We start from the raw sequence: 22,929 nt of genomic DNA, 5'->3' as shown, positions 1-22,929 counted from the left end.
AACAGTGATAGGCCTGCGTACCAGAAAAAAAAAAAAAAAAAAAAAGAACAAAGGAGGGGACATCACTACAGATGCCATAGACATTAATAGGCTAGTAAGGGGTTGTACAACATTGTGAAATGCACTTAATACCACTGGACTGTACACTTAAAAATGGTTAGAATGGTAAATTTTATGTATGTACTTTTATCATAAATAAGATAATTTTTAAAGGATAAGAAGGGAATATCAGAAACAACATTTTAGCCACAAATTTGACAACTTGGATGAAATAGGCAAATTCCTTGAAAGATGCAATCTACTTATCAAAGTCAAAAAGAAATTTGAACAGTCCTATAGAAATGAAGAAACTGAATTCATAGCTAAAAGTCTTCCAACAAAGAAAACTCTAGGCCTGATGGCTTCACTGAAGAATTGTACCAAACACTAAAAGGAAAAAGAATACCAATCCTACATAAACTCTTCCACCACGTAGAAAGGAGAGAACACTTCCCAATTCATTTCATGAAGCCAACGTTACACTGATTCCAAAAACAAAGATGTTAAAAGAAAACAAGAGACCAATATCTCAGACCAATTTGCTAATATTTTGTTGCAATATTCTCAACAAAATATTAGCAAATTGAATCCAGCTATACATAAACAGGATAATACATCACAATCAAGTGAAGTTTATACCAGGAATGCAAAGCAAATATCAATGTAACTCACTACATTGGTAAAGAAAAATGTACTGCACAACTCTATTCACATCCTGTACAATTATGTGCTTCTTCTATGAAGCCAATTTTTGTCCATTCATGAGACAAAACTGGTCACCTACTGCTGTGTAGTTAATGATTGGGATAACCTTACTGCTAATACTATCCAACATTTATCGAGCCCTTGGCAAGTGCAAAGTCCCATTCACAGCACTTTATGTGTACCACCTTGCTCCTGAGGCTCCTACCCCTCGGGGCCTTTACATCTGCTACTCCCTCTGCTCAAGATGTTCTCCCCACATCCAGCCTGTCCTCACCACTCGGTCCTCATTTCAGACGGCATCTCAGAGTAGCATTCCCTCGTGACCTTTTGTTTATTGAAGAGCACTTTTCACTATTTGAAATTCTTCTTTGTTTCCTTCTTTGTCTGTCTCCCTCATCAGAATGTAAGCTCAATGAAGGCAGGGTCTTGCTTGTCTTGCTCACTACTATATATTTCTATACCCAGGACAGTATCTGGCATAGAGTAGTGTTTTAGTAAGTATCTGGTGAAGGAAAGGATTACATGAGGTAGACGTGACCCTCTCCAAATTTATCATAGGAGAAAACTGCGACTCAAAGCGTGAGTTACCTGTCCGTGATCACCAATGACTCAGCCTGGGTTCCACTTAAAACAAAAGGCAAGACAAAGACTAGCCGGCAGGTAGTTTATTTTGGAATGTGGTTCCAGGGAGCAGAAGTGAAGGACACAGGGAATGAAACACAGAGGGAGTCCATACAAGGATTCATTACGAAGCTGGCCACCTCTATGAGTTACAGATGTTTCTGTCAAGTGCTGAGTCCCACAGGATTTTCTAAGAAGCCTTGTGAATGTATCTCAGAAACATCACCCAGGGAAGAAACAGGAAAGCATTTTTATCCATCATCCCGCAAATGTCTAGAGTGGCCACAGAAAAGAAGCCCCAAGGGAAGAACAGAGAAATAAGCTTTACCAAATCAGACCAGGTTACACCAAACAAGAGTACAGAAATACATGGAATAAGAGGTGAGGCTGAGGACACAGGAATGCTGTTCAAGAAGAGGTGTGTGATCTAATGGCCAGGGAGTTGAAGAACAAACCCTGACAATCTGACTACAAATAAAACTGCTCCTTATGCTGCGCGGCCACAGAGCTCCGTGGTCCAAAGGGACTGTCACCTGCATGGTGGATTTTAAATGAAAGATATACACAGTCACAAACAGCAATAACAGAAATCCAAGTGGTACCCTATGTCACAAAAGTAAATGCACTTGTGAATGGAGATATAAAAAGACGGCAGTCTGGGAGGGTACAACACAGAGTGGTGGGTACTTATTAAATGTTAAACTGATCAAAAGTTTAAAAAATATATATAAACCCTCTGATCCAAAAAGAAATCTACATCTAGGAATTTAGCCCAAAGTAATTATCACAGATATACACGAAGATTTTTGCTACAAAGACGCTCATCACAGCATTGTTTATAATACTGAAAAAACTAGAAACATCAATGTCCAAAAGGAAAATAGATAAATTATGTTCTATCCATAAAATGGAATAATACTCAAATTTAAGAACTAGGTTGTAGAAAAATATTTCATGCTTTGGAAAGATGTTCCTAAATAGTAAGTGCAATATTTCCAGTAGCATTATTATATATTGAATAATGCTTTTAAAAAATAGTTCATAAATACATGGGTTTTTTAAAAGCACCTATCAAAATATTAACAGTGGCAATCTCTGAATGATCTGTTCACGGGAGGTTTTAACTTTTTATGAAAATATTTTAAGAATTAGAAAAAATAATTTTGGTTTAACTAGTTACTAACTCAGTTAAAAGTTTCATTAAATCCTTACACTGTGAGATAAGGCAAATTGCTAGCAATCTGCTGGCCCCCCTGTGAGTGGAGCCAGGAAGTGGTTCATACATGAGGAACCCAAGCAGTGATCAAATGGAAGGTTAAAAAATGTGACTTCTTTACAATGGGTCCTTCCACTTTTGAAAATAGGGATGTAACAGATTTTGAGAATGACAGACAATGCATTAATCTAAAAATAAAAATGCAAAACATCTATGGTAAAGACAACATAAAACACCAAAGTTTAAGGTGTTTCCTTTTGGGTCATTCACCTCTTTGGTATGATGGCAGTACAAAGCCATCTCTCTGTGGCAAAGAATAGCAATCAGGCTACGGTGACTGCGTATTATCCTAAAATAATTATTACAGTATATGTGGATCACTTTTTGCCAAGCACTGTGCTAAAAAAAGCACTTTCTGTGTAATACCATCTCAGTGAATGCTTATAGTAAACCTGAGGCAATACTTAGTTATCCGAATGTTCTAGGTGAAAAATAGGCTAAGAAAGGTTAAATAACTGGTTCAAAGTCACAACTAGTTAGGCTGAGATCTGGACCAGTTCTGCCTGACTCCAAAGAAAAAGTTTTTGTAATATATAACAAGGAAATCTGATATCTTTATATCACGGTCCATGGTCCAAAGGGATTTTCACTCTTACTATTTTTAGTACTTCACTTGTATCTTTTTGGTTGCTCAAAAAGTTAAACATAGAATTACCACATGACCCAACAATTCAACTCCTAGTTATATACCCAAGAGGACTGAAAACAGATATTCAAACAAAAACCTGAATATTCATCGCAGCATTATCCTAAGAGCCAAAAAGTGGAAACAACCCAAATGTCTATCAACAGATGAATAAACAAAATGTGGTATATCCATACAATGAACTATTAGTCATAAAAGGACACATGCTAGTAACACATGCTACAATATGGAAGAACCTTGAAAACATTATACTAAGCAAAAGAAGCCAGACTCAAAAGCCACATATTATGACTCCACATACATGAAATGTCCAGAATTTAAAAATCCAGAGACAGAAAGCAGATGAGTGGTTGGCAGGGGCAGGGAAGGGGAGGGAATGGTGAGGGACTGCTTAACGGGAACTGCGCTTCTTTTTGGGGTTGGTAAGAATGGTCTGCAAGTAGAGAGTGGTTGGTGATGACTGCACAACAGTGTGAATGTGCTGTTAAGTCAGTAATTGGACACTTTTAAATGGTTACAACGGTGAATTTTATGTTATGTGAATTCTACCTGAATAAGAATATGCATCTTTTAGGTACTAAAGATACTAACCACAGGTCTTGCAAAGCTTAGCCATGTGGGCCGTTACAGAAGCATCGTAGCTGAGGAGAGATGCAGGGGGTGGGGATGGCGGGGGAGGAAAAGGCAGTAACCCAGCAACTCTGCCCATCCCCACAAGTCACCATGTCAAAGTATACCCGTCAAAAACCCCGGTGTGGTTCACACCCCTGGAGGAGGGGCTGCCATATCCTACCAGATCGGTTTTCCTATTTCTGACTACTCAACTATTTGGTAAACTTCTCAGGGGTCCCACAAAAATGGGGTGATCTGGTGTTTTATGAAGTCACTTCCTTAAACTTTTTCATCAAAAAGGGGCTAAACCAATGTGTTTAAGTCCACGAAAATGCAGAAACCCGTGCACTGCGAGGGACACCTTCTGCATCCACCTTGCTTTACTCTTCGGGCCTATGAGCTTCCTGGAAGAAAACCTGATGAAACACACCCTCAGTGACCAAGTGCGTTCTGGTGACTGTCTCCACAGAGACGTCCATAAAACTGCCCGAGAATCAAAAGGTCCCAAGTTTATTCTTGTGACAGTCAATTACCTACGATGCTCAGAAGTAAAACACGGTAAGCCATCCATGAACCCGCTGCTGTTCCTAACACCCTGGGGAGAATGTGAAGGCCCTGGACGTCTGCTGCACTGACCACTCCTCACCCAACAGGTGGCCCGGGGGCCTGGCCTGGGAGGGCAGCCCGTGAACACTTGTTACTGGACCAACGCTTGTAAAACTCATCAGGAAAATGAACAGGAGAAAAGGCTAGAAAGTTTCCAGAAAAGAACCCCGAAAAAAGGCAAGAAAGAGGAAGATTTGCCCTCTAGAGACCAGAATGTATTCTATATCAAAAATATTCAATAGTATGGGCCTCCCTGGTGGCGCAGTGGTTAAGAGTCCGCCTGCCGATGCAGGGAATACGGGTTCGTGCCCCGGTCTGGGAGGATCCCATATGCCGCAGAGCGGCTGGGCCCGTGAGCCATGGCCGCTGGGCCTGCGCATCCGGAGCCTGTGCTCCGCAACGGGAGAGGCCACAACAGTGAGAGGCCCGCATACAGCAAAAAAAAAAAAAAAAAAAAAAAAAAAAAAAAAATATTCAATAGTATGAATTAGGGGGAAAAAAAGAACGAGCAATAAAATTGAAAAAGGAAGTTCTAAAACAGAGCTGAACACAAAGGCTTGCGACGCCAGAGAAAAGTGTGTCAGATCTGCATGTCATCAACAGTGGCAATAGGCTCCTACACTTTAATTTTAGTCCTGCCACTATGCTGGACACTACTCGGGTTTATCCTTCTTAGGGAGATTTTATACAAACATAAAGCCCTTCCTTAAGTGTAAAAAAAAAAAAGGCAGTCATTGTTAAAAGTGCTAATTAGGGCTTCCCTGGTGGCGCAGTGGTTGAGAGTCCGCCTGCCGATGCAGGGGACACGGGTTTGTGCCCCGGTCCGGGAAGATCCCACATGCCGCGGAGCGGCTGGGCCCGTGAGCCATGGCCGCTGAGCCTGCGCGTCCGGAGCCTGTGCTCCGCAACGGGAGAGGCCACAACAGTGAGAGGCTCACGCACCGCAAAAAAAAAAAAAAAAAAGTGCTAATTAGACAAGGAATGCAATAAAATGAAATAATAATTTTAAAAGCCAAAAGAAGAAAATTATAAATGTTACACATAAATGATAAATTATTCAATGGTAGGAACAGCTCTGAAAAAGTGAATCAGAAAGCTTGTCCAGACAAGCTTGTTCTAGACCCATGCAATAAACTGTAAGAGAAAAGAAAAATAAAATTTTAAGAGAAAATGTGTGGTTATTGGCAAAAAAAAAAAAAAAGAACTGTTGTAAATTCAAGTGCCTAAGGAGGCCAGGCAGGTAGCAGTGAAACAGGGGAGGTAGGTGGCAAAAAGCACGTATCAGTGGATTTTTGTCACATAACAGTTCAGCCCTGGTGTGCCAGATCATCATCTCAAGAGCTAAAAGGAATCTGGATTTCTGTCTCAAAGACACCAATTTTAAAATGTTGGAAGGTGACTCTCCTCCCACCCCCCTACCCTCGCCACCAACACACAGCTCAAACAAAACACACCTGTGTGGCCTGCCAGTGTTCAAAGTCTGGCCTAGAGAATCATCACTGAGGTGAATGCCTATCAGAGCAATGCTAATTTAAGAGAAGGCTGAGTCGTAAAGACCAAGGCTGGTGAAGGTGCTGCCCTAACGGTAACAGCTGAGGACAAACCAAGGATGGTTCTATATGTTCAAACACCCTATGAATCTTTGAATCAAACAAAGTAGATTGACAAGTAAGGATACCGTACCTATAAAGACATACACTTGAACATCTGAGAAGATAAGCAGGAGAGGGAGTTATCTGTCAGCAGATGTTTAATGTAGACTAAACGGGTCTACTGGGGGGAAAGACGCAAACAAAACATACATCTGCAAGATGGAGAAAACCAAGTCTGATTTTAGAGTTTGATGATACAAGGAACCTCTTCCACTCCTGTCTGGTGGAAAAGCCTACTAAAATAGAGAACCAAGCTTAAATCCTCTTAAGTTTGGACCTGTACACGGCCTTTAGCACCTAATCCATGTGTGAGTAGAGATGTTACTAAACATCTTTAACCACTGCTGCTGAGACTGGCTGGTTGGTGGGGACAAAAAACCCCACTTAAACACTATAAACACTAAAATTAATTCTAAATGGATTCAAGAATCAAATAAAAGCAATGAAACCAAAAAGACAGCTCAACAAAATTTCAGTTCAAGATGACAGGCTCCTACACCTGTCCACTTTTCCCCGCTCCCAAAGTCATACTGAAATAAAAGGACCTTCAAAACAGCAGAGAAATGCCTCCTTCCGAATAGTCCAGGGAACTAGTCAATAAATACCAAGACCTGGAGAGGAGCATGAGCAGACAGAATTACCCAACAGAATAATTTACAGTATTTCTCAAACTTCAGTCAGTCCCATTACGGCGCCACAATTTTTGTTATATCCCAGTGTTACCTATCCTATTATTTAATATTTTTCTTTAAATCATCTTACTATGTTTTAGTTAAATAAATGTATTTTAAAGGAAACTTTATATCACTATAATAAGTGTAAAACGAGTGTCACTTTGTCATCAGTAGGTGGTAACTATAAAAATAAACACAGTTTACTAAATTCTAACTAATACTGTTGCTGCAGAAAGATCTGGGCTTGCCTCCTGTTCTCTACGTTACCAGAGGAAACTAGCTGCTATTAGAGAGGTATTTCAGACTAGCAGCTAACTGAGACTTTCTCTTTGTTACAATCAAGAGGAAAAAGAACTGAAAAGGGAATTACTATCTTAAGTTTGTTTCAATGGCCCTTAGTGTTGAGCCCACATCCTGTTTAAACCATCCCGGGTATAAACGGCGCACGTGCCTGCAGTGGCAGCTGGGTCAGGCGCTTCCACAAAACCCCGCCCCCAGACACACTCCTTCGCATTTTCTCATACACAACCATTCATTTGACCACCCCAGCTGAAGAAAAGGCTTTGCCCCCAAAATAAAATCCGAGAAACGCTCTCCAAAGAAAGCGGCGATCTACTTAGGGAGGACATTGTAAGGGTCTGAGGGCTGAGAAAGACTAGAAAAGAGCTCGGGCATCTTCAGACGCCCACAACAGATGCCAGCCTGGGTAACGTGGAACAGTGGGAGGCGGGTGGTAAGAGGAAGGGCGGCTTCACTCAGAGTAAGATTTACACCAAGAGCCAAGCCCCCCACCCTGGCCCACAGCAGGGGATTTTCACCGTCTTTGCCTGTCTCCTGCTCCCCACCTCTGCACCCTATATGGAGAGCAGGCTGCTCACAAGCTCTGCAAACTTGAGCCTACAGGCAGCCCTGCCAGCTGAGGTTCGGGCCTCCTGGGGACAAAGACCTACCCGCAAGTAAAGAGGAAACCCACACCAGCTACTTGCAAATCCAGTGTTTCGCTATGTACAAGAATGGTCAAGTGAGCTTCCAGAAAGCTCACCCCCGTGTCCTCTGCACCAAAACGTTTACTGCAGGAGGGATGCCAGGGGAGAAAACAGGAGACTCAGAGAAGAAAATGATGCAAGGGTCAAGAAACAGCAATAATTGAGTGTGAACTTCAGTAGTGAAGAAACATTAAAACAAATTAAGAGACTCCTTGAAGTAGCACAGGTTTTCTGACCTAGGGCTCTATCTTCTTCTTCTTTTTTTTTTTTTTTTTTGCGGTATGCGGGCCTTTCACTGTTGTGGCCTCTCCCATTGCGGAGCACAGGCTCCGGACGTGCAGGCTCAATGGCCATGGCTCATGGGCCCAGCCGCTCCACGGCATGTGGGATCCTCCCGGACCGGGACACGAACCCACGTTCCCTGCATCCGCAGGTGGACTCTCAACCACTGCGCCACCAGGGAAACCCTCTATCTTCTTCTACGACACCAATCACACACCTTGGTTCAACAATGAATACACAATCATAATAATGTAAATATAGCTATTGTTATGATTTTCTATATAAAATCAACCTACAGACAAAGCATGGAAGGCTTAACTATCATTACAGAACAGGCTATAAAAACACACAGCATACATAGAACACAAATTAAGAACTGAGAGACAAAAAAGTAGATGTTCTTGGGCTAATTTTTCTCATTTTCATAGTGTAGTCTACTGACTGTGCCCAAAATTGATGAATCAAAAAATAAAGCGTTTTGTCCATTGTTTAAAATTATAAATGTAACCACTACAAGGGGTAACCAAACCAAAACTAAAACATGGAGAGGTTGGAGGTATGCAAATTCCTCATCTTTCATTATGTGGAATCTATAAGTAGAACCAGTAGTTGACAAATCAATAAAGGCATAAATACATCATTTAAAGCTGTAATAACAGAAGAAACAAAGAAAGAGGAACTTAAAAGTGGCTACTGCTAGTGAAGAGAATTCATATTATATCCTTATATAAACTTTTACCATATGCTTATATTACTCTTATATTAATCACACACACACACACACACACACACACACACACACACACAGGATGCATAAGCAAAAAACAATCTACAAGAATATTCTCCAAACTGTTGGGACTGAGAAGAAAGAATTTCACGTTTCACTTTCTCCTTTTCTGGGTAGCCTGAATTGGTACCAGCAGTATATATTACCTACAAAAGATACAAAAATATTGAATGAATATTTAACAGATCTCAGGAGGACTTAATAAAGAAAAGGATGAATTTGGCTAAATACAACTTATGGGCTAAATCCCTTTATTTTAATGACTTATTTAAATGAAAAACTTTATATGAGAAAAATTTCATGAATAAAATTAAAAAGCAACTGACAAGTGGTTAAAATATTTGTAACATATACCATGACAAAAGCTAGTACCCTTAAAGGACTTTTACTAATCAATTTAACAAAAACAAAACAAACACTAATACTCCAATTAAAAAAAAAAGGGCAAAGGACATAGTCAAATCAGTTCAAAAATATATTAAAATGGCCAATAAATATGAAAGATGAAAATAAGTTCACTTTCCCAGGCATTCAAAGAAATGCAGATTAAAACAATGAAATGTCATTTTTCAATCTCTCAATTGGCAAAAACCATGTTAAATTATCATACTCAAGTGTTACAAGAGTTTGGTGAGAAAGATATTCTCCTAAACTGCTGAAAAGTGTAAAGTGACACATCCTTTCTGGAAGGATTTGGCAATACAGATCAAGAGCTTAAAAATGTTCCTATTCTTTGACACTATAATTCCACGTTTGTGATCATTTCTTTAGGATGAAGTCAAAGATGTGATCAATAACTTAAAGACGTTCACCATGACACTGCCTGAGAGAGAAAGAATGCACAGGTAAGAGCCTGTAGAGAAAAAAATCTAAAAGAATGAGCACTAAAATATCAGTGATGATTATTTAGGTGGGAGAGTAATGTGTGACTGTTCCTTTCTATATTACGTATTTGTGTAATATTTTAATTTTTTTGGCAGCAAGCATGTTTCAGTTTTGTAATAAGGCAAAACAAAAAAATGTTAAAAGTCATCTTTGAACATTATTAATAACATGGGGCAAATTCATTTAAGGTTAAATGCAAAAATCAGAATATGAAACTGCACATAGCTCCAATTTTGCTTTAAATCTGTTTACATACATACATATGAAAAAATGTATAGAACACCAATATGTTAACAGGGATGAAGTCTGGGCAGCACAGTGAAATGGAATTTTAGGTTTCTTCCTTTTATTTCCCAAATTTTCTACAATGAAAACCATTCCCACTAAGTCTTAGAAACAAAGAGTTAATAAAAAGTTAAGTTTCCTTGTTGCCGGGCCCATAAGCCTTGGAAGTGCTAATTTCCATCGTCAATCTTTAAAAACAACATTAGGGACATCCTGGCTTCAGGACGCTTTCCAGATATTAATACTGTGCTCTTTCCACTGTATCACGCTGCATTCAAGGGACTAAGGTAACATAAGCATTGGAAAATGTCTGAGAACAGTGGCAATGTAACTTATAAAAATCTTAAGAAAAATGTCTGGGAAAGAGAATCATGATTTAAATGAGGATTAAATGATAATTTTCATTTATAATTATAATTTAAATGAGGGCTAAAACTTAAGCAATGTACAGCATGATGACCACAGGTAGGAATAATGTATTGTATACCTGAAACTGGCTAAGAGAGTAGATCTTGAATGTTTTCACCACACGCACACACACACAAAAAGATAACTGTGAGGTGATGGATATTTTAATTACCTTGACTGCAGTAATCATTTCACAATGTATGCAAATGGCAAAACATCACATACAACATGAATATATAAAATTTTTGTCAATTATATCTCCATAAAGCTGGGAAAAATAAACTGAACAATAAAATTTGGGGTTTAAAAATAAAACAATTTTTTAATTAAAAAAAAAATTTTAAGCAGCCCTGCACAGTACCAGTGCATTCTAGAAAGCACACCTCAAAAATGCTGGAGTAAATTATTTATGAGATACTCTTTATCAGGTTGTATTTATTAAAATTCCATAGAAATGCAAGTTTTAAAGTAGCTTGATTTAAGGTAGGTTCTGCCTTCATGACTAAAACTGATACTGCCACAAGTTGAGAATGGAAAAAGTTGTAGAAGTTAGATAATAACTTGACTAAAGGGAAGAGAAATATAATAATAATAATAATAAAGGAAAAAGAAAAACGTGCAAATAAAAACAACAATAGTGCATTAGCTCCTACAAAAAGATCCTAATTAGGACATAAAACATCTCTAGTAAAAGCAAAACTGGATCTTGGTTCTGCTTTAGGAAGAAAGAGGGAGACTCATGGACTGAAAGAAGGAACATGGCGGACACATGAGGAACCAGCTGCAGCAGTCACAAGGCGGGCAATAAAAAGCAACTTGCCAGGACCCAGAATAAGTGTTCAAGGGCTGGGAAATAAGCTCCACTGCTAAGCAGAGCTGCTATATTCATCATGAGCCTACGAATAGCCCAGTGGTCAAGAGAGAGAAATGTGAATAAACTTCCTTGTGTCTGAGCAGCAGTAGTGTGCGTTAGTTCAGAACACACAGTGTGCAGCCACTAGATTCAAATCCTAGTCCTGCTCCTCACCAGCTATATGATGCTGGGAAAGTTACTGGAATACCTGGGCCTCATCTTCCTCATCTGCAAACTGGGGAACAGAATCCTACTACCTCGTAGGGTTGCTCTGAGAATTACAGAGTTAATACATGTAACCTGCTTAGACAGAGCCTAGTAGTGTTACATAAGTAAAATTTACAGTTACGGTGTTACATAAGTAAAATAATAACTCACATCTATTAGCTGTTGATTGAAAAATTATAGAGAGATAGGCAGAACTCTCGTTTACCTTATGATTCTTTTTCCCAGATGTTCTTCCCAAGGCTTAGAAGTTATATTGCTGTTCCTCCTAGCCATTTTCCTTAAAGAGACTAAATTCACATCACTTTAGTCTCTTTAATGTGGCATGGCACAATGGAAGGAATACAGGCTTTGGAGGTGGGCAAACCTGAGTTCAAATCCTAGCTCTTCCACATACTAGCTATGTGATTTTGGACAAATTATGTTCTGAGCCTCAACATACTCATTTGCAGAAAAAAACAGAATAACAATACCTAGACTTACTGTGAAAATTAAATGTAATAACTTAAGTAAAGCAATCTTTTCTCCCTTAAATTGCTGGTAAAGTTACAGGTACCATTCTTTGGGGTTAGAATTTGGCAGTATCAAAATTATAAGACAATACTCATCATTTAATCTTCTTTTACTTCTGGGAATATCTGAAAATTAAGATGCTCTCGGTGCTACTACAATAGAAAAAAAGGAGGGAGGCACCAACCTAACTGCAAGAATAGCGTACTAAGAAAATGCTTATGACAAAAGAGAAAAAAGAAGAATATATACAGTCATTAATGATTACATTTTAAGAGTACTGCATGAAATAAAAACAAGTTACAAGATAGTATTCAAGTATTCAGGTGTGATCAATTTATTTTTAATTATTTCTTTGGATATTCATTTTTGCAATGAAAAAAGTATGAAGATAAACACCAAGATATCAATAAATGATATTTTTATTTCTTCCTAACACTTTTCCAGACATCAGAATGTTCTTTGGTGAACATGTATTCACTTTATAATAACAAAATCAGTTCATTTAAAATAAGAACATAAATGTATAAGGGGAAAAAGATGAAGAAAATTAACTGAAATGCTAACTGTGGTTTTTCTCTGTCTTGCAAAGTTTCTATAATGTGGTTAATCTTACTTGTAGACTGAAAAGAAAAACATTGTTTTAAAAGCATCCTCCCTCAAGCTTGCCTTTCCCTAGTTAATACCTGTCTTTCCTTCTCAATCAAAATTCTTGAATAAAAAGTACTGTATTCTTTGAGAGTTTCAAAAATATACTCCCCCCAAACTTAAGAACTGTGGGAAATAGCTTATCTCCAAGAGTCAAGCATTAAAGGCAACTCTTGCAGGGGTTTGGGCAACCCAGGCCTGCTGAGTTAATCCTTTACTACAACAAAGAATGAAATCACAGCAGAAATATATATATTCTAAAGTCAACTCTAAAGAGGCCAGCCAAGTGATTCTTGGCCCCCAAAACAGAAATCCAACTAAAACAAGATGGTAAAATTACAGTTTCCACTGAGGTACTGAACTACAAGGGTTGCTGCACACCAAAGGGAGACTCCACAACAAAATGCAGATTTTACAAAGAAAGAGAACCAAAAGGAGTCCCATGACGCTGAGACTCCTCTCGGTCACATCATGAATATAAACAGTGAGTGGACGGGTGAGAGTTCTCTGCTGTGAAGAGAGGACGTCATGAGGAAGACGCGTGGAGTGAAGCACCGACGTGCTGTGCGTAAATCCAGGCCCTCGCGCCGAGCCGCGCATGGGGGGCTCAAAGGGCCTAGTGAGTGAGATGAACACGTGACCCCTGAGAGCCGGGTACCGGGGTTTCTAGAGAGCAGAAGGAGGAGAAGCCATGTTGATCACTGAGATAAGAATGCATGACCAGGGCAAAGAATCAGCAATTCCAGCAAGCAGAGGTGGACCACAGGCCAGAGGCAACAGTGGGGTCATCTTCCAATCAGTCCAGCAGTGTCCTCAAGCAGGCCAAACAGGCCCTAGAAGGAGGAAACTGTAGGTGGACCTAAGTTCCTAGGAGCTATGAAAGACACCAAATAAAGCTCACCAGCCTAACAATGCATCCCTCCAGGTCAGGGGAGCAGCCGGAATGGGCGCCTCCCAAGAGACTCTAAAAAGCCCACAGGACAGAGTCAGCTTTAACCAGGTACCAGGCTCAGAGAGCCACGTAAGAACAATCCTCGTTCCTCACCATTCCTTCCTCCTCCCACCCCACCTTATCTAGAACCCAGTAAGGTCAGAAACAGGAAACTGGGGGGTCAGAGGGGACACAAAAGGACAGAAGCCAACTATACCACCTTCTCTGACAGCAAGTGGTTGCCAACTACAAATCTTAACTGGGAGAAAGAGGGAGAAAAAGTCTTACCTTTGAACGAAGGCTGAGTGTTGATTAATACACTGAACTGGATACTTTTAATTTTTAAATTGAGCCTATGTTTTGTGACTTCTATTCCCTAAGATCACTGCCACTTGAATGCACCTTTTGTCTTTCACTTAATGAGCCATGTTCATTAAACAGCTGTTGAATCAATAACTTGAAGAGCGAATAAAAAGGCATAAGGCCTGATGCGTTCTCATAAAAGGAAAAAGCTTTCCAAGCTGAGTGCATTTTAAAGAGATGGTGAGAGACAAAAATAAAGATTTATTTTAATCATCTCCCACAAGTTATGTATTCAACACATTGAGTACATACCTAAAGAAAGAATATATCAATCAGAACATAGTTTGGTCCTTCCTGGGAGCACAACCACAGCTACACTGGGAAACTGTGGAAGTGTCCATCTCAGGATGATGCTGGGGACAGAGCCTTTGGGCTCCGAGGCTGGACCCTAAAGCTGAAATGAAGTGGGGGGCGGGTTACAGACCCTGAATGACTCACCAGGCCTTGTGGCTCACCCATCTCTAGAGCGAAATGAATGTCCTCACCATAGGCTGCTACCGCTGGACCTCACATTCATCGACCTCCCCTAACTGCACCTGACTCTAGGCTCCCTAACTAATGTTTTAGATCAAAACGAGTTTCACTCAAGGGAAAGTGCCAGCTCATTTGAGAACTTTATTTCTCACTCTGGTAAGTCTGTACTGGTTCCCACCTCAGGACTGTGTGGCTTGAGTTAGCATGATATCCTGGGTACTGACAGCCATCTGAGTCTTCAAAGGGATGACTCCAGCTGTGCCCTGAGACTGCCAGCTGTCCATCCCAACGGTCGACTCTATTTCTACTCTCTACCTCTGGTCCACTCCGTACCTCAACAAAAATAGGTTTTGGCCTTAATAATCCACTGAAACTACTCTTCTTAAGGTAACAATAACTTAATGCCAAGTCCAGTAGACCCTGAGGATGTGAAAAACTACATAGATGTGGTCAGGAGATATGAAGAAAAAGTCAAAGAACAAGGAATTTTAGAAAGATACAAACTACTAGGTGTAAAATAAATAGGATACAAGGATGTAACATACAGCACAGGGAATGTAGCCAATGTTTTATAATAACTTTAAATGGAGTGTAACCTATAAAAATATTGAATCACTATGTTATACACCTGAAACTAATATAATATTGTAAATCAACTATACTTCAATAAAAAAAAAGAGTTTTAGAAAGAAGTGTTCATCAAGGCCAGTGTGAGAGAACATTCCACTAAGATAAGGACTGAGAGGCACCCATCTGATCTCTTGACAAGGAAGTCCCCGGTCACTCGTCCTCAGTGGTGTCAGGGGTGGGGGGAGCAGAAGCAGGCTGCAGTGAGCGTCAAGCCACAGCAGGTGACCATCAAAACACAGCTGATTAACTGCAGAGGGCTAAAGAGTGAAGGGAAGGGGGAAAGGGAAAAAAGTGAAGACATCGTTCAAGAAGCTTGGTTGGGAAGAGGAAACAAAGAAACGGTCAACTGATGGAGGGGTTATGCTTCTGCAGTTTTAAGAACAGACCCCAAAGAAGGATCCAGTTAAAAATACTTAACCCTGAGTACTTACCATGGCAAAACTCTAGGAGTTTACACATAGTAAATCTTTTAATCTTCACAAACCACCCAATAAAATAGGGAATAATATTATCTCCTTTCCACAGATAAGGGATCCGAAGTACTCTGGGGGGGGGTCTCTGAAGAGCCACAGGAAAAAGCATCAGCTTCAATGCACGCCAGGCAAAGAGAGGAGGAGGGAGCGTCACTAGAAAAGGCAGCAAGGAATGAGTTAAAAAAAGAATAAGTGGAGAGTGGGCCTCACTTAGAAGGGTGCCTCATTCTTTTAGATTGGAAAACAGGAACTAAGTTCACATGCCTGAAAACCCTTACTCATCCCTCAAAAATCAGCTCAAACATCGCCTACATAACAACTGTTGAAGTGTGGATACAAACAAGTTAGCGAGAGGACGTGCCCAGGTGATGGCCCTTATATTTAGGTTGGGTTAAGAGTGAGAACACTCTTGGGCCTCCCTGGTGGCGCAGTGGTTGAGAGTCCGCCTGCCGATGCAGGGGATACGGGTTCGTGCCCCGGTCTGGGAGGATCCCATATGCCGCGGAGCGGCTGGGCCCGTGAGCCATGGCCGCTGGGCCTGCGCATCCGGAGCCTGTGCTCCGCAACGGGAGAGGCCACAACAGTGAGAGGCCCGCATACCGCAAAAAAAAAAAAAAAAAAAAAAAAAAAGAGTGGGAACACTCTTGACCATGACAGGGGAAGTGCACAGGAAGACAACCAAATCCAAGAAATGTAACTGAGCAATCGCACCGAGGACTCAGCTTGGATTGGACACCCCACATCAATACAAGGCTGGGGTTTTGCCGGGTGAGAGAGCAGGACAGCCGAGGGTCTTGATGGGAATGCAACGCGGGTGATTAACTATGGTCTCCAGACTGGATGTGGAAGATGCCAGAAATGGGCTGTAAACTGGAGACAAGGGGATCAAGAGTCTGGTGATCAGAGTCACCGTGAGAGAGTGCGAAGAAACTGCAGGAGTTTGTTTACAACGAAAGAGGACGAATCAAATTAGGTTGGGTGGAGACAGCTCTCTGCTAAAGGAACACCCACTTCTGCCTACTTTGCTGTCCGCTCTTTCTCCACCACGCAGTACATACTGGATTGGAGCTGCTTAAAGTCCTGTCCTTAGCCTTCTAGCTCTACTCGCTGCTTCCAGCGTCCTCATTCACATCCACAGCATAATTCCCACCTAACAACCCATGTCCAGGCCAGCTCCCTCTCTCCAGATGGTCCCTGGGTATCTCCCACTGGACTTTACCAGCCCCTGGACATTAAACGTCTTTCCCCAGATGAGCTCCTCCCTCTCCACACCCCCTGCCTCTGTGAACCGTAACACCACCTGTCTACCCCAAGTCACCTTCAACTCCTCTCTCTCTCCCCCAGTCCAATGGGCTTGACGGACACAGCCTACCTGCCTGCACATCTTTAGAACCCCTCTTTTCTATCCTGTCCATTCTCACGGCTACCACCTTCACTGGGGCTGTGAGCATCTCCCACTGGACTCTAACTGTTCTCTGGACCCCTGCTGCTGGCCACCCTGTTGCCTTGACCTAAGTCTGTCCATTAGAAGCTCCCCTCCGATGTTTTAAAAATTCAGATTTCTGATTCCCACATTAGCCCTTCTGAATCTGACTCTCTGGGAACGGGACCCAGGAATCTGGACATTCAGAAAGCTCCATAGCTGCTTTTGTGTGGCCATGCCACAGGCAGCATATAGAAAACACTGCTCACATCCGCAACAGTAATCCGTCTTGCCTGCCACAGCAACGTGAAGCCTTCCCGACTAGCGTCCTATTAGATTTTCACCTTCTTCTGCTCCCTGGACTCTGCCCTCCCATCTGGTCCTGGCTGTGCTCCTGAACAGGGGCAGCTGTGGGCATGCCTCCCCTTCTCCCTCTTCATGTTCCATCCCCAGCTCTCGACTCACCAGCCCTCTGAATGACGTCACTGCACACCTCTGTGCAGAAACTGCTCCCTTCAGCTGTAAGCAACAATCCCCCAGCTCATCACCTCCTGCCTCTCGGCCAGGCCCTGCGCAGGCTCCGTCCCTCATAGAGGCTCTCTCCCCACTTACGTGCCTGACAAACTCTTACTCATCCCTCAGCATCAGCTGAGATAGCGCCCACACTGGAAGTCTTAACCATGCCCCTCCCCTGCCCAGCCCACGGCTGCCATAAACCTGCAGCACCCAGTACGGAAGCTGTTTCATTTCTTTTTTTAAGTTTTTCCCCACTACACACAGAACTCCTTGAGGGCGGGACCTATACCTAGAATACAACAGACACACAATTAATGTTGGTTGAGTCCATGTTAGAGTGAATACACTGTGAAGTGAATAAGTCATGGGAACTTACTAACAAACGTAAGAAATGATACATCTATTATTCAACACGTAATTGAGTGGTAGCATTCGTCTCTAAGCAAGGGTCTAAGATAAAGCATGAACACAATTCCTATGCACTTTTATCCAGTCATAATTACCTGACAGGGCAGACAGCAATACAGTTTCATAGACATGGTCACAGATGCCCTTCCCTTGACTTACTGCCCTGGCAGCACCAACTGTCTTCAACGCCTTGAAAACGCCCTGCGGTGCCTGTTTGAGAGCCTTTGTGCTTGTTGCTCTCTTTCTGCAAGATACACACTTTTCAACAAAAACTGACAGGTGGGTTCCTTCACGCCATTTGGGTCACCTTCCCAAACATCTTCGCTGACCACACCTGCTAAAGCAGCATCCTTAGCATTCTTTTAGCGTCCTGCTAAAGTCCTCCATAACCGCAGTCCATGCCACTACCCTCAGATTTTCTTCATGACGCTTATCACTGCGTGAAAACACATAACTTACTTACTGGATGTTGGTCTCCTTCATCCTGTGTACCACTTTATCCTCTATACACGAACAGTGTGTGGCTTATGTGGGTAGTAAACAGACACTTGTTGAATAAATAAATGAATGAGTGAGAGAGGGAGGAAAGCAAGTATAACACAAATAAACTATCTACTAGTCACAGATGTGGGAAATACGCCAGTGGTAGGAAATGGCCAGGAGTTTTCCCTTAAAAAGAGAACGTTATTCAGCATCCCTGGGGGCACTGCTAGGCAGATTATTCATCCTCGGGACACTTACTCAGGATCAGAACTCTGAATTACCAAAGGGCTACACAACTTATCTAAAGGAAATCACTTCCCTCTCGGTGGGGCGCAGTGCAAAGAAAAATTTCAAAGCAAAGTAAATTTTCCCACTCAGACTTGCTGAAAGACCAGTCTTGGAAAACCAGTGCCTAAACACCACTGTAAGCTCTGCAAACACTGGCACCAAGACTTGTCTAATGTCGCATTCCCAGCCCTTCGCAGTTTCCGAGATGCTAAAAATGTTTGTTAAATGAGCATATAAGACATGGACTTCTGAGGAATGGCCATTCCATCAATTCTTATGCTGTGGATACACTTATTTTAGAAAAAGGGCAAGACAGCTAAGGAGGAGCCTTTGGCCTAGGCCTCTCCCTGGGTAGCAGTTTGGCTCCTAGAGTTCAATACTCATCAACCATGTGCCACAGGTAATCACATATTACTACCTTCCCAGAGTCACCCTGTATCAAATCTGAATACACTTTGCCAACATAATAGCTAATACAGCATAGTAACCAATTACAGATTTTGCTTCCTTTTTAAATTCTTTAATGTGTTTTCGTCAGCAAGGAAGGATAGGTCAAAATGATGAAAGAAAACAAATAAAATTGAAGAATTCTACCATTAATTTCATATCCACCAGTGTATGGCTCACAGATCCCAGGAAAATCACACCACCTTTTGACTATCAGTTTCAACAGTCATGTTCTTTTTCTAAAGGGTAGTTTGGGGAAGATTAATTACCTAGTAGTTGTAACATACTCTGAGGCCAATGCCTGAAAGATGCCATAAATCAAATTAAGTATGAAACAAGGGAAAACACAAATATTAAACCCACTTCAGAACCTGAGAAGTTGAGAAGTGAGGAAGATTTATAATTATGCCTGTTGCCCTGATACTAACTTACTCCCAGGCTAAGATATGTATTCTCAGAAAAAGATTCCTAACATTCACAACAGATCACTAATATTTGGAAATGTCAACTGCCTCTGTACTCAGTAAGATTAACTTCACATGTATAGAGATATGAAGCGTTAACAGTGACAAGCAATTGCAAAAATTATAGCTATTCAAACAATTCACTGTTGCTGTGTCAGTGCCTAATCTCAGTGCTGTTTAGTTAACATACAGTCCACCTTATCAAGTCAATTAAGCCATTTCAATGAGAAAAAGAAAGTCGTTTAAAAGGCTATATATATTTCTCTGCCCTCTATCTGCTGACACTCCACAGCTGACACTCCAGTAAAATATAGCAACATCCAGCAGCAATGTCTCTGCTTTCGTACCAAACTACTTCCAAACTTCCTTCCACTTTCAAGTACTTTAATCAGTTTTTGTTTGCCTAAAAACTCCTAAGACAGACTGAGGAGAAAAAAAAAAATCTAAGTAAAACTAAGGGGTCAGCTCCTGAAGCAGAGGTTGGAATTTGCATCCGGGGGAGAGCCAGTTCGGTCCCTCTGTAGCCTAAATGAATGGAGCAAGGTGACTGGGAAGGGAGCAGGCTTCCAGCATCGCTTCCACCCGGTCAGCCTCTTCTTTCTAGCTGGCAAACCTACGCGGAGGGCAGGGGGCCGGGCCATAAGACCAGGGCAACCCAGCCAGACCCTAACTGCCCAACCCACCTGCAGCAGCCCCAGGAGCATCTGAGCATCGCACCTGGGGCTCACAGGTGGGGGGCTGGCGGCTGACTCAGTCCCCACTGACACCTCCAGGCTGAAATGGGGGCGGTGTCCGCTGCCCCGCAACGGGCAAGAACTACCAAGGTTCCGGCACAGGGACGGCAGATCGACCCCCAAACCGCCTGCAACCCCGAGGGTCCCCGCTGCCCCCAGCCTCCTCAAGGAGGTACCCAGTGTGGTGTGTAGGGGACAGCCAGGATGGCGGCGTCCGGTACTCACAAAGCCCACTGGAACCGGTGCTGGTGAACATGGTCCCGCCGGACCGAGGCCCCGCGGGGGACAGGGGGAGGGGAAGCGGAGGTGGAGGGAACCCGGAGACCGCGCAGGCGCACTCCTGCCGGGCCGACGAAACCAGTAACTCGACTCCACTCCAGGGGCCGCCTGCGAACGGCGCATGCGATGCTTGTCTGCCCCGCCTTCCCTTCCGGCCGGGGAGGGGAAGTGCGTGCGAAGCGAAAGTGGTCCGCCTCTCCGGGTTTTTCCGACGGCCGCGGGAGCCTAGGAAAAGGAGTGGGATGGCGTGGAAGTAGCGGGTGTAACTCCTGGGAGCCGCACACTAGTGCATTAGCGCCGCCACTCGCCCTGTGGAGCTACCAGAGCAGCTAACTCCTGTGGAATGCCGGCGCGGAGATGTTCCTCGCGACCTCTAACCTCTCGCGGGACTGCACGCCCGGTGCGTTCCACGCATGCTCAGTCTTTCTGGGCCGTCCCGGGGGCTGGCTCCCCGGCTGACTGTTGACAGAACTGTCTCGAGTTCCGGTGCCCAGACAAGTGCAGGAGAGGCAGCTCCTCTGAGGGAAGGGGAGCCGGAGCTGGAAGACCCTCCCTGTCGCGGGAAGGGCCCCCCTCTTTTCCCATGTCGGTCCCGCGCGAAAGGCCCCGAAAAAGCGCCAAGCGCCATGGTCACTGGACCCTCACCCCTCCCCGCCGCGGTGGCCTGTGTCCAGGTGTCCCAGGCGCGGCGAGTCTGTGGCGGAGCGACCCTGCTCCCCAAACTTCTTCCCTGGAGTCCTTCTGGACCCATGTCGTTTAAATTTTTTTCCCTTGCAAAATTTTTACTCCTTGCCAAAGCAAAGTCACGGTTTTTAAAGTGAGTTTGAACTTGAAAACTTTAATGTTATGCAGTAGTTACAGAACGCATATGGGGAAACGGACCAACTCTGAGGCTAAATGAAAAGGATAGGCTACAAAACTATGTGCGGTATACTTTTAAAATAGAAAAATTCTTTTTGAGTGCTCATAAGGGCCAGGCAGTATGCTAACTCCAAAATTTGTAGATCAATAAAACACAGTCCCTGACCTTAAGGAGAGGTGACAGTGGGCCAAAATATTAACAGTTATTTCTAGAAGACAAAAGTATAAAGTGACTTTTTTTTTTTTCAGGCTTTTCTTTATTCGTGAAGCGTGTTCACAATCTTGAAATACGTTTTATGTTTAACTTAAGATTCATCCAATTGAGTAATTTTGCCGTAAAATGGTACTCTCAAGGTCCTTTATGTTTGCAGAAGCTGTCAGCTGCAGCCAACGTAGGACAGTCGTTCTCACGGTAGGTGTGGGGACCGCCACCCACCCTTTAGGGAGTACCAAAGGCCAAAGCTATCTTTACAGTGATATAAAGATATTATTTGTCATTTTTACTCTTAATCGTTCAGGAGTATCCAGTGGAGTTTTCCACTGCACATTCGGAACAGTTGTATAACTTAATGAGCCAGTATTTTCCAGTTGACCAATACATGATGTTACAAAATCATGCATGGGTAAAAGATCAGTTTAAACTGCAAGATAAACCAATAAATTTTGGTGTCAACAGTACAAAAGATAGGGTTTCAGACTTCTCATTGCAACTAGTCTTTAAGCAACTACCATTTGTTAAGCTGCGGTGTCATATCAAAAAAGAATATCCAGGGCTTCCCTGGTGGCGCAGTGGTTGAGAGTCCGCCTGCCGATGCGGGGGACACGGGTCCGTGCCCCAGTCCGGGAGGATCCCACATGCCGCGGAGCGGCTGGGCCCGTGAGCCATGGCCGCTGAGCCTGCGCGTCCGGAGCCTGTGCTCCGCAACGGGAGAGGCCACAACAGAGAGAGGCCCGCGTACCACAAAAAACAAACAAACAAAAAACTATATATAATTTAGATATTAAGAAAAGAAGTTGAGAGTACTCAGCTGAATATTTGAAAATGTCCATGCTGGCAACATAGTTTTTTTCTAATTCATCTAGATGAACCCATCAAGACCAAGTGAATATTTTATAAAGAGAGACACAGAGTCGGCAAAGATAGAAACTTCAGAGATTTAAGGAAAGTTTGGAAATCATAGTATTGTCCTTGAGATGTTTTTTTGATTCAATCTGAAGGATATGAGGTACCATTTCTTATAGAATAGCACAAATGACACTGTGGAAATCCAAACAATATAAGGGAAAATTAATTGTAACTGCTGTATAAGAAGTTATTTTTATGAGAGAAAGAAACTTAAATGTTTTCTTCTGTTAATTGAGCAATAATGTTGTATGTAGGAGAATCTATGAGAAATCCAGAAGTAGAAAATAGGCTCTGAAATGATCTACAGTCAAAAGAATGTTGCAAGTGAA

The 22,929-nt window shown here is 42.5% G+C and overlaps 1 protein-coding gene across 2 annotated transcripts in view; it reads right to left on the bottom strand.

The window, feature by feature from the left end:
- Positions 1–21,000, bottom strand: part of UBAC2 (UBA domain containing 2) — a 165,261-nt gene extending 144,261 nt beyond the window's left edge. The window contains exon 1 of one of the 2 annotated variants that reach the window (XM_060080110.1): positions 20,560–21,000. In XM_060080110.1, the coding sequence (XP_059936093.1) occupies positions 20,560–20,590 (31 nt within the window). In that variant the 5' untranslated portion in view covers positions 20,591–21,000. The remainder of the gene's footprint in view (positions 1–20,559) is intronic. The other variant, XM_060080111.1, reaches the window with a different exon arrangement.
- Positions 21,001–22,929: the final 1,929 nt, after the last annotated feature.

The sequence above is a fragment of the Mesoplodon densirostris genome, chromosome 17 (assembly GCF_025265405.1).
Source record: "Mesoplodon densirostris isolate mMesDen1 chromosome 17, mMesDen1 primary haplotype, whole genome shotgun sequence".
Classification (NCBI taxonomy): Eukaryota; Metazoa; Chordata; class Mammalia; order Artiodactyla; family Ziphiidae; genus Mesoplodon; species Mesoplodon densirostris.
The sequence above is the reverse complement of the archived record's forward strand: the minus strand, read 5'-3'. Positions and strand labels throughout refer to the sequence as shown.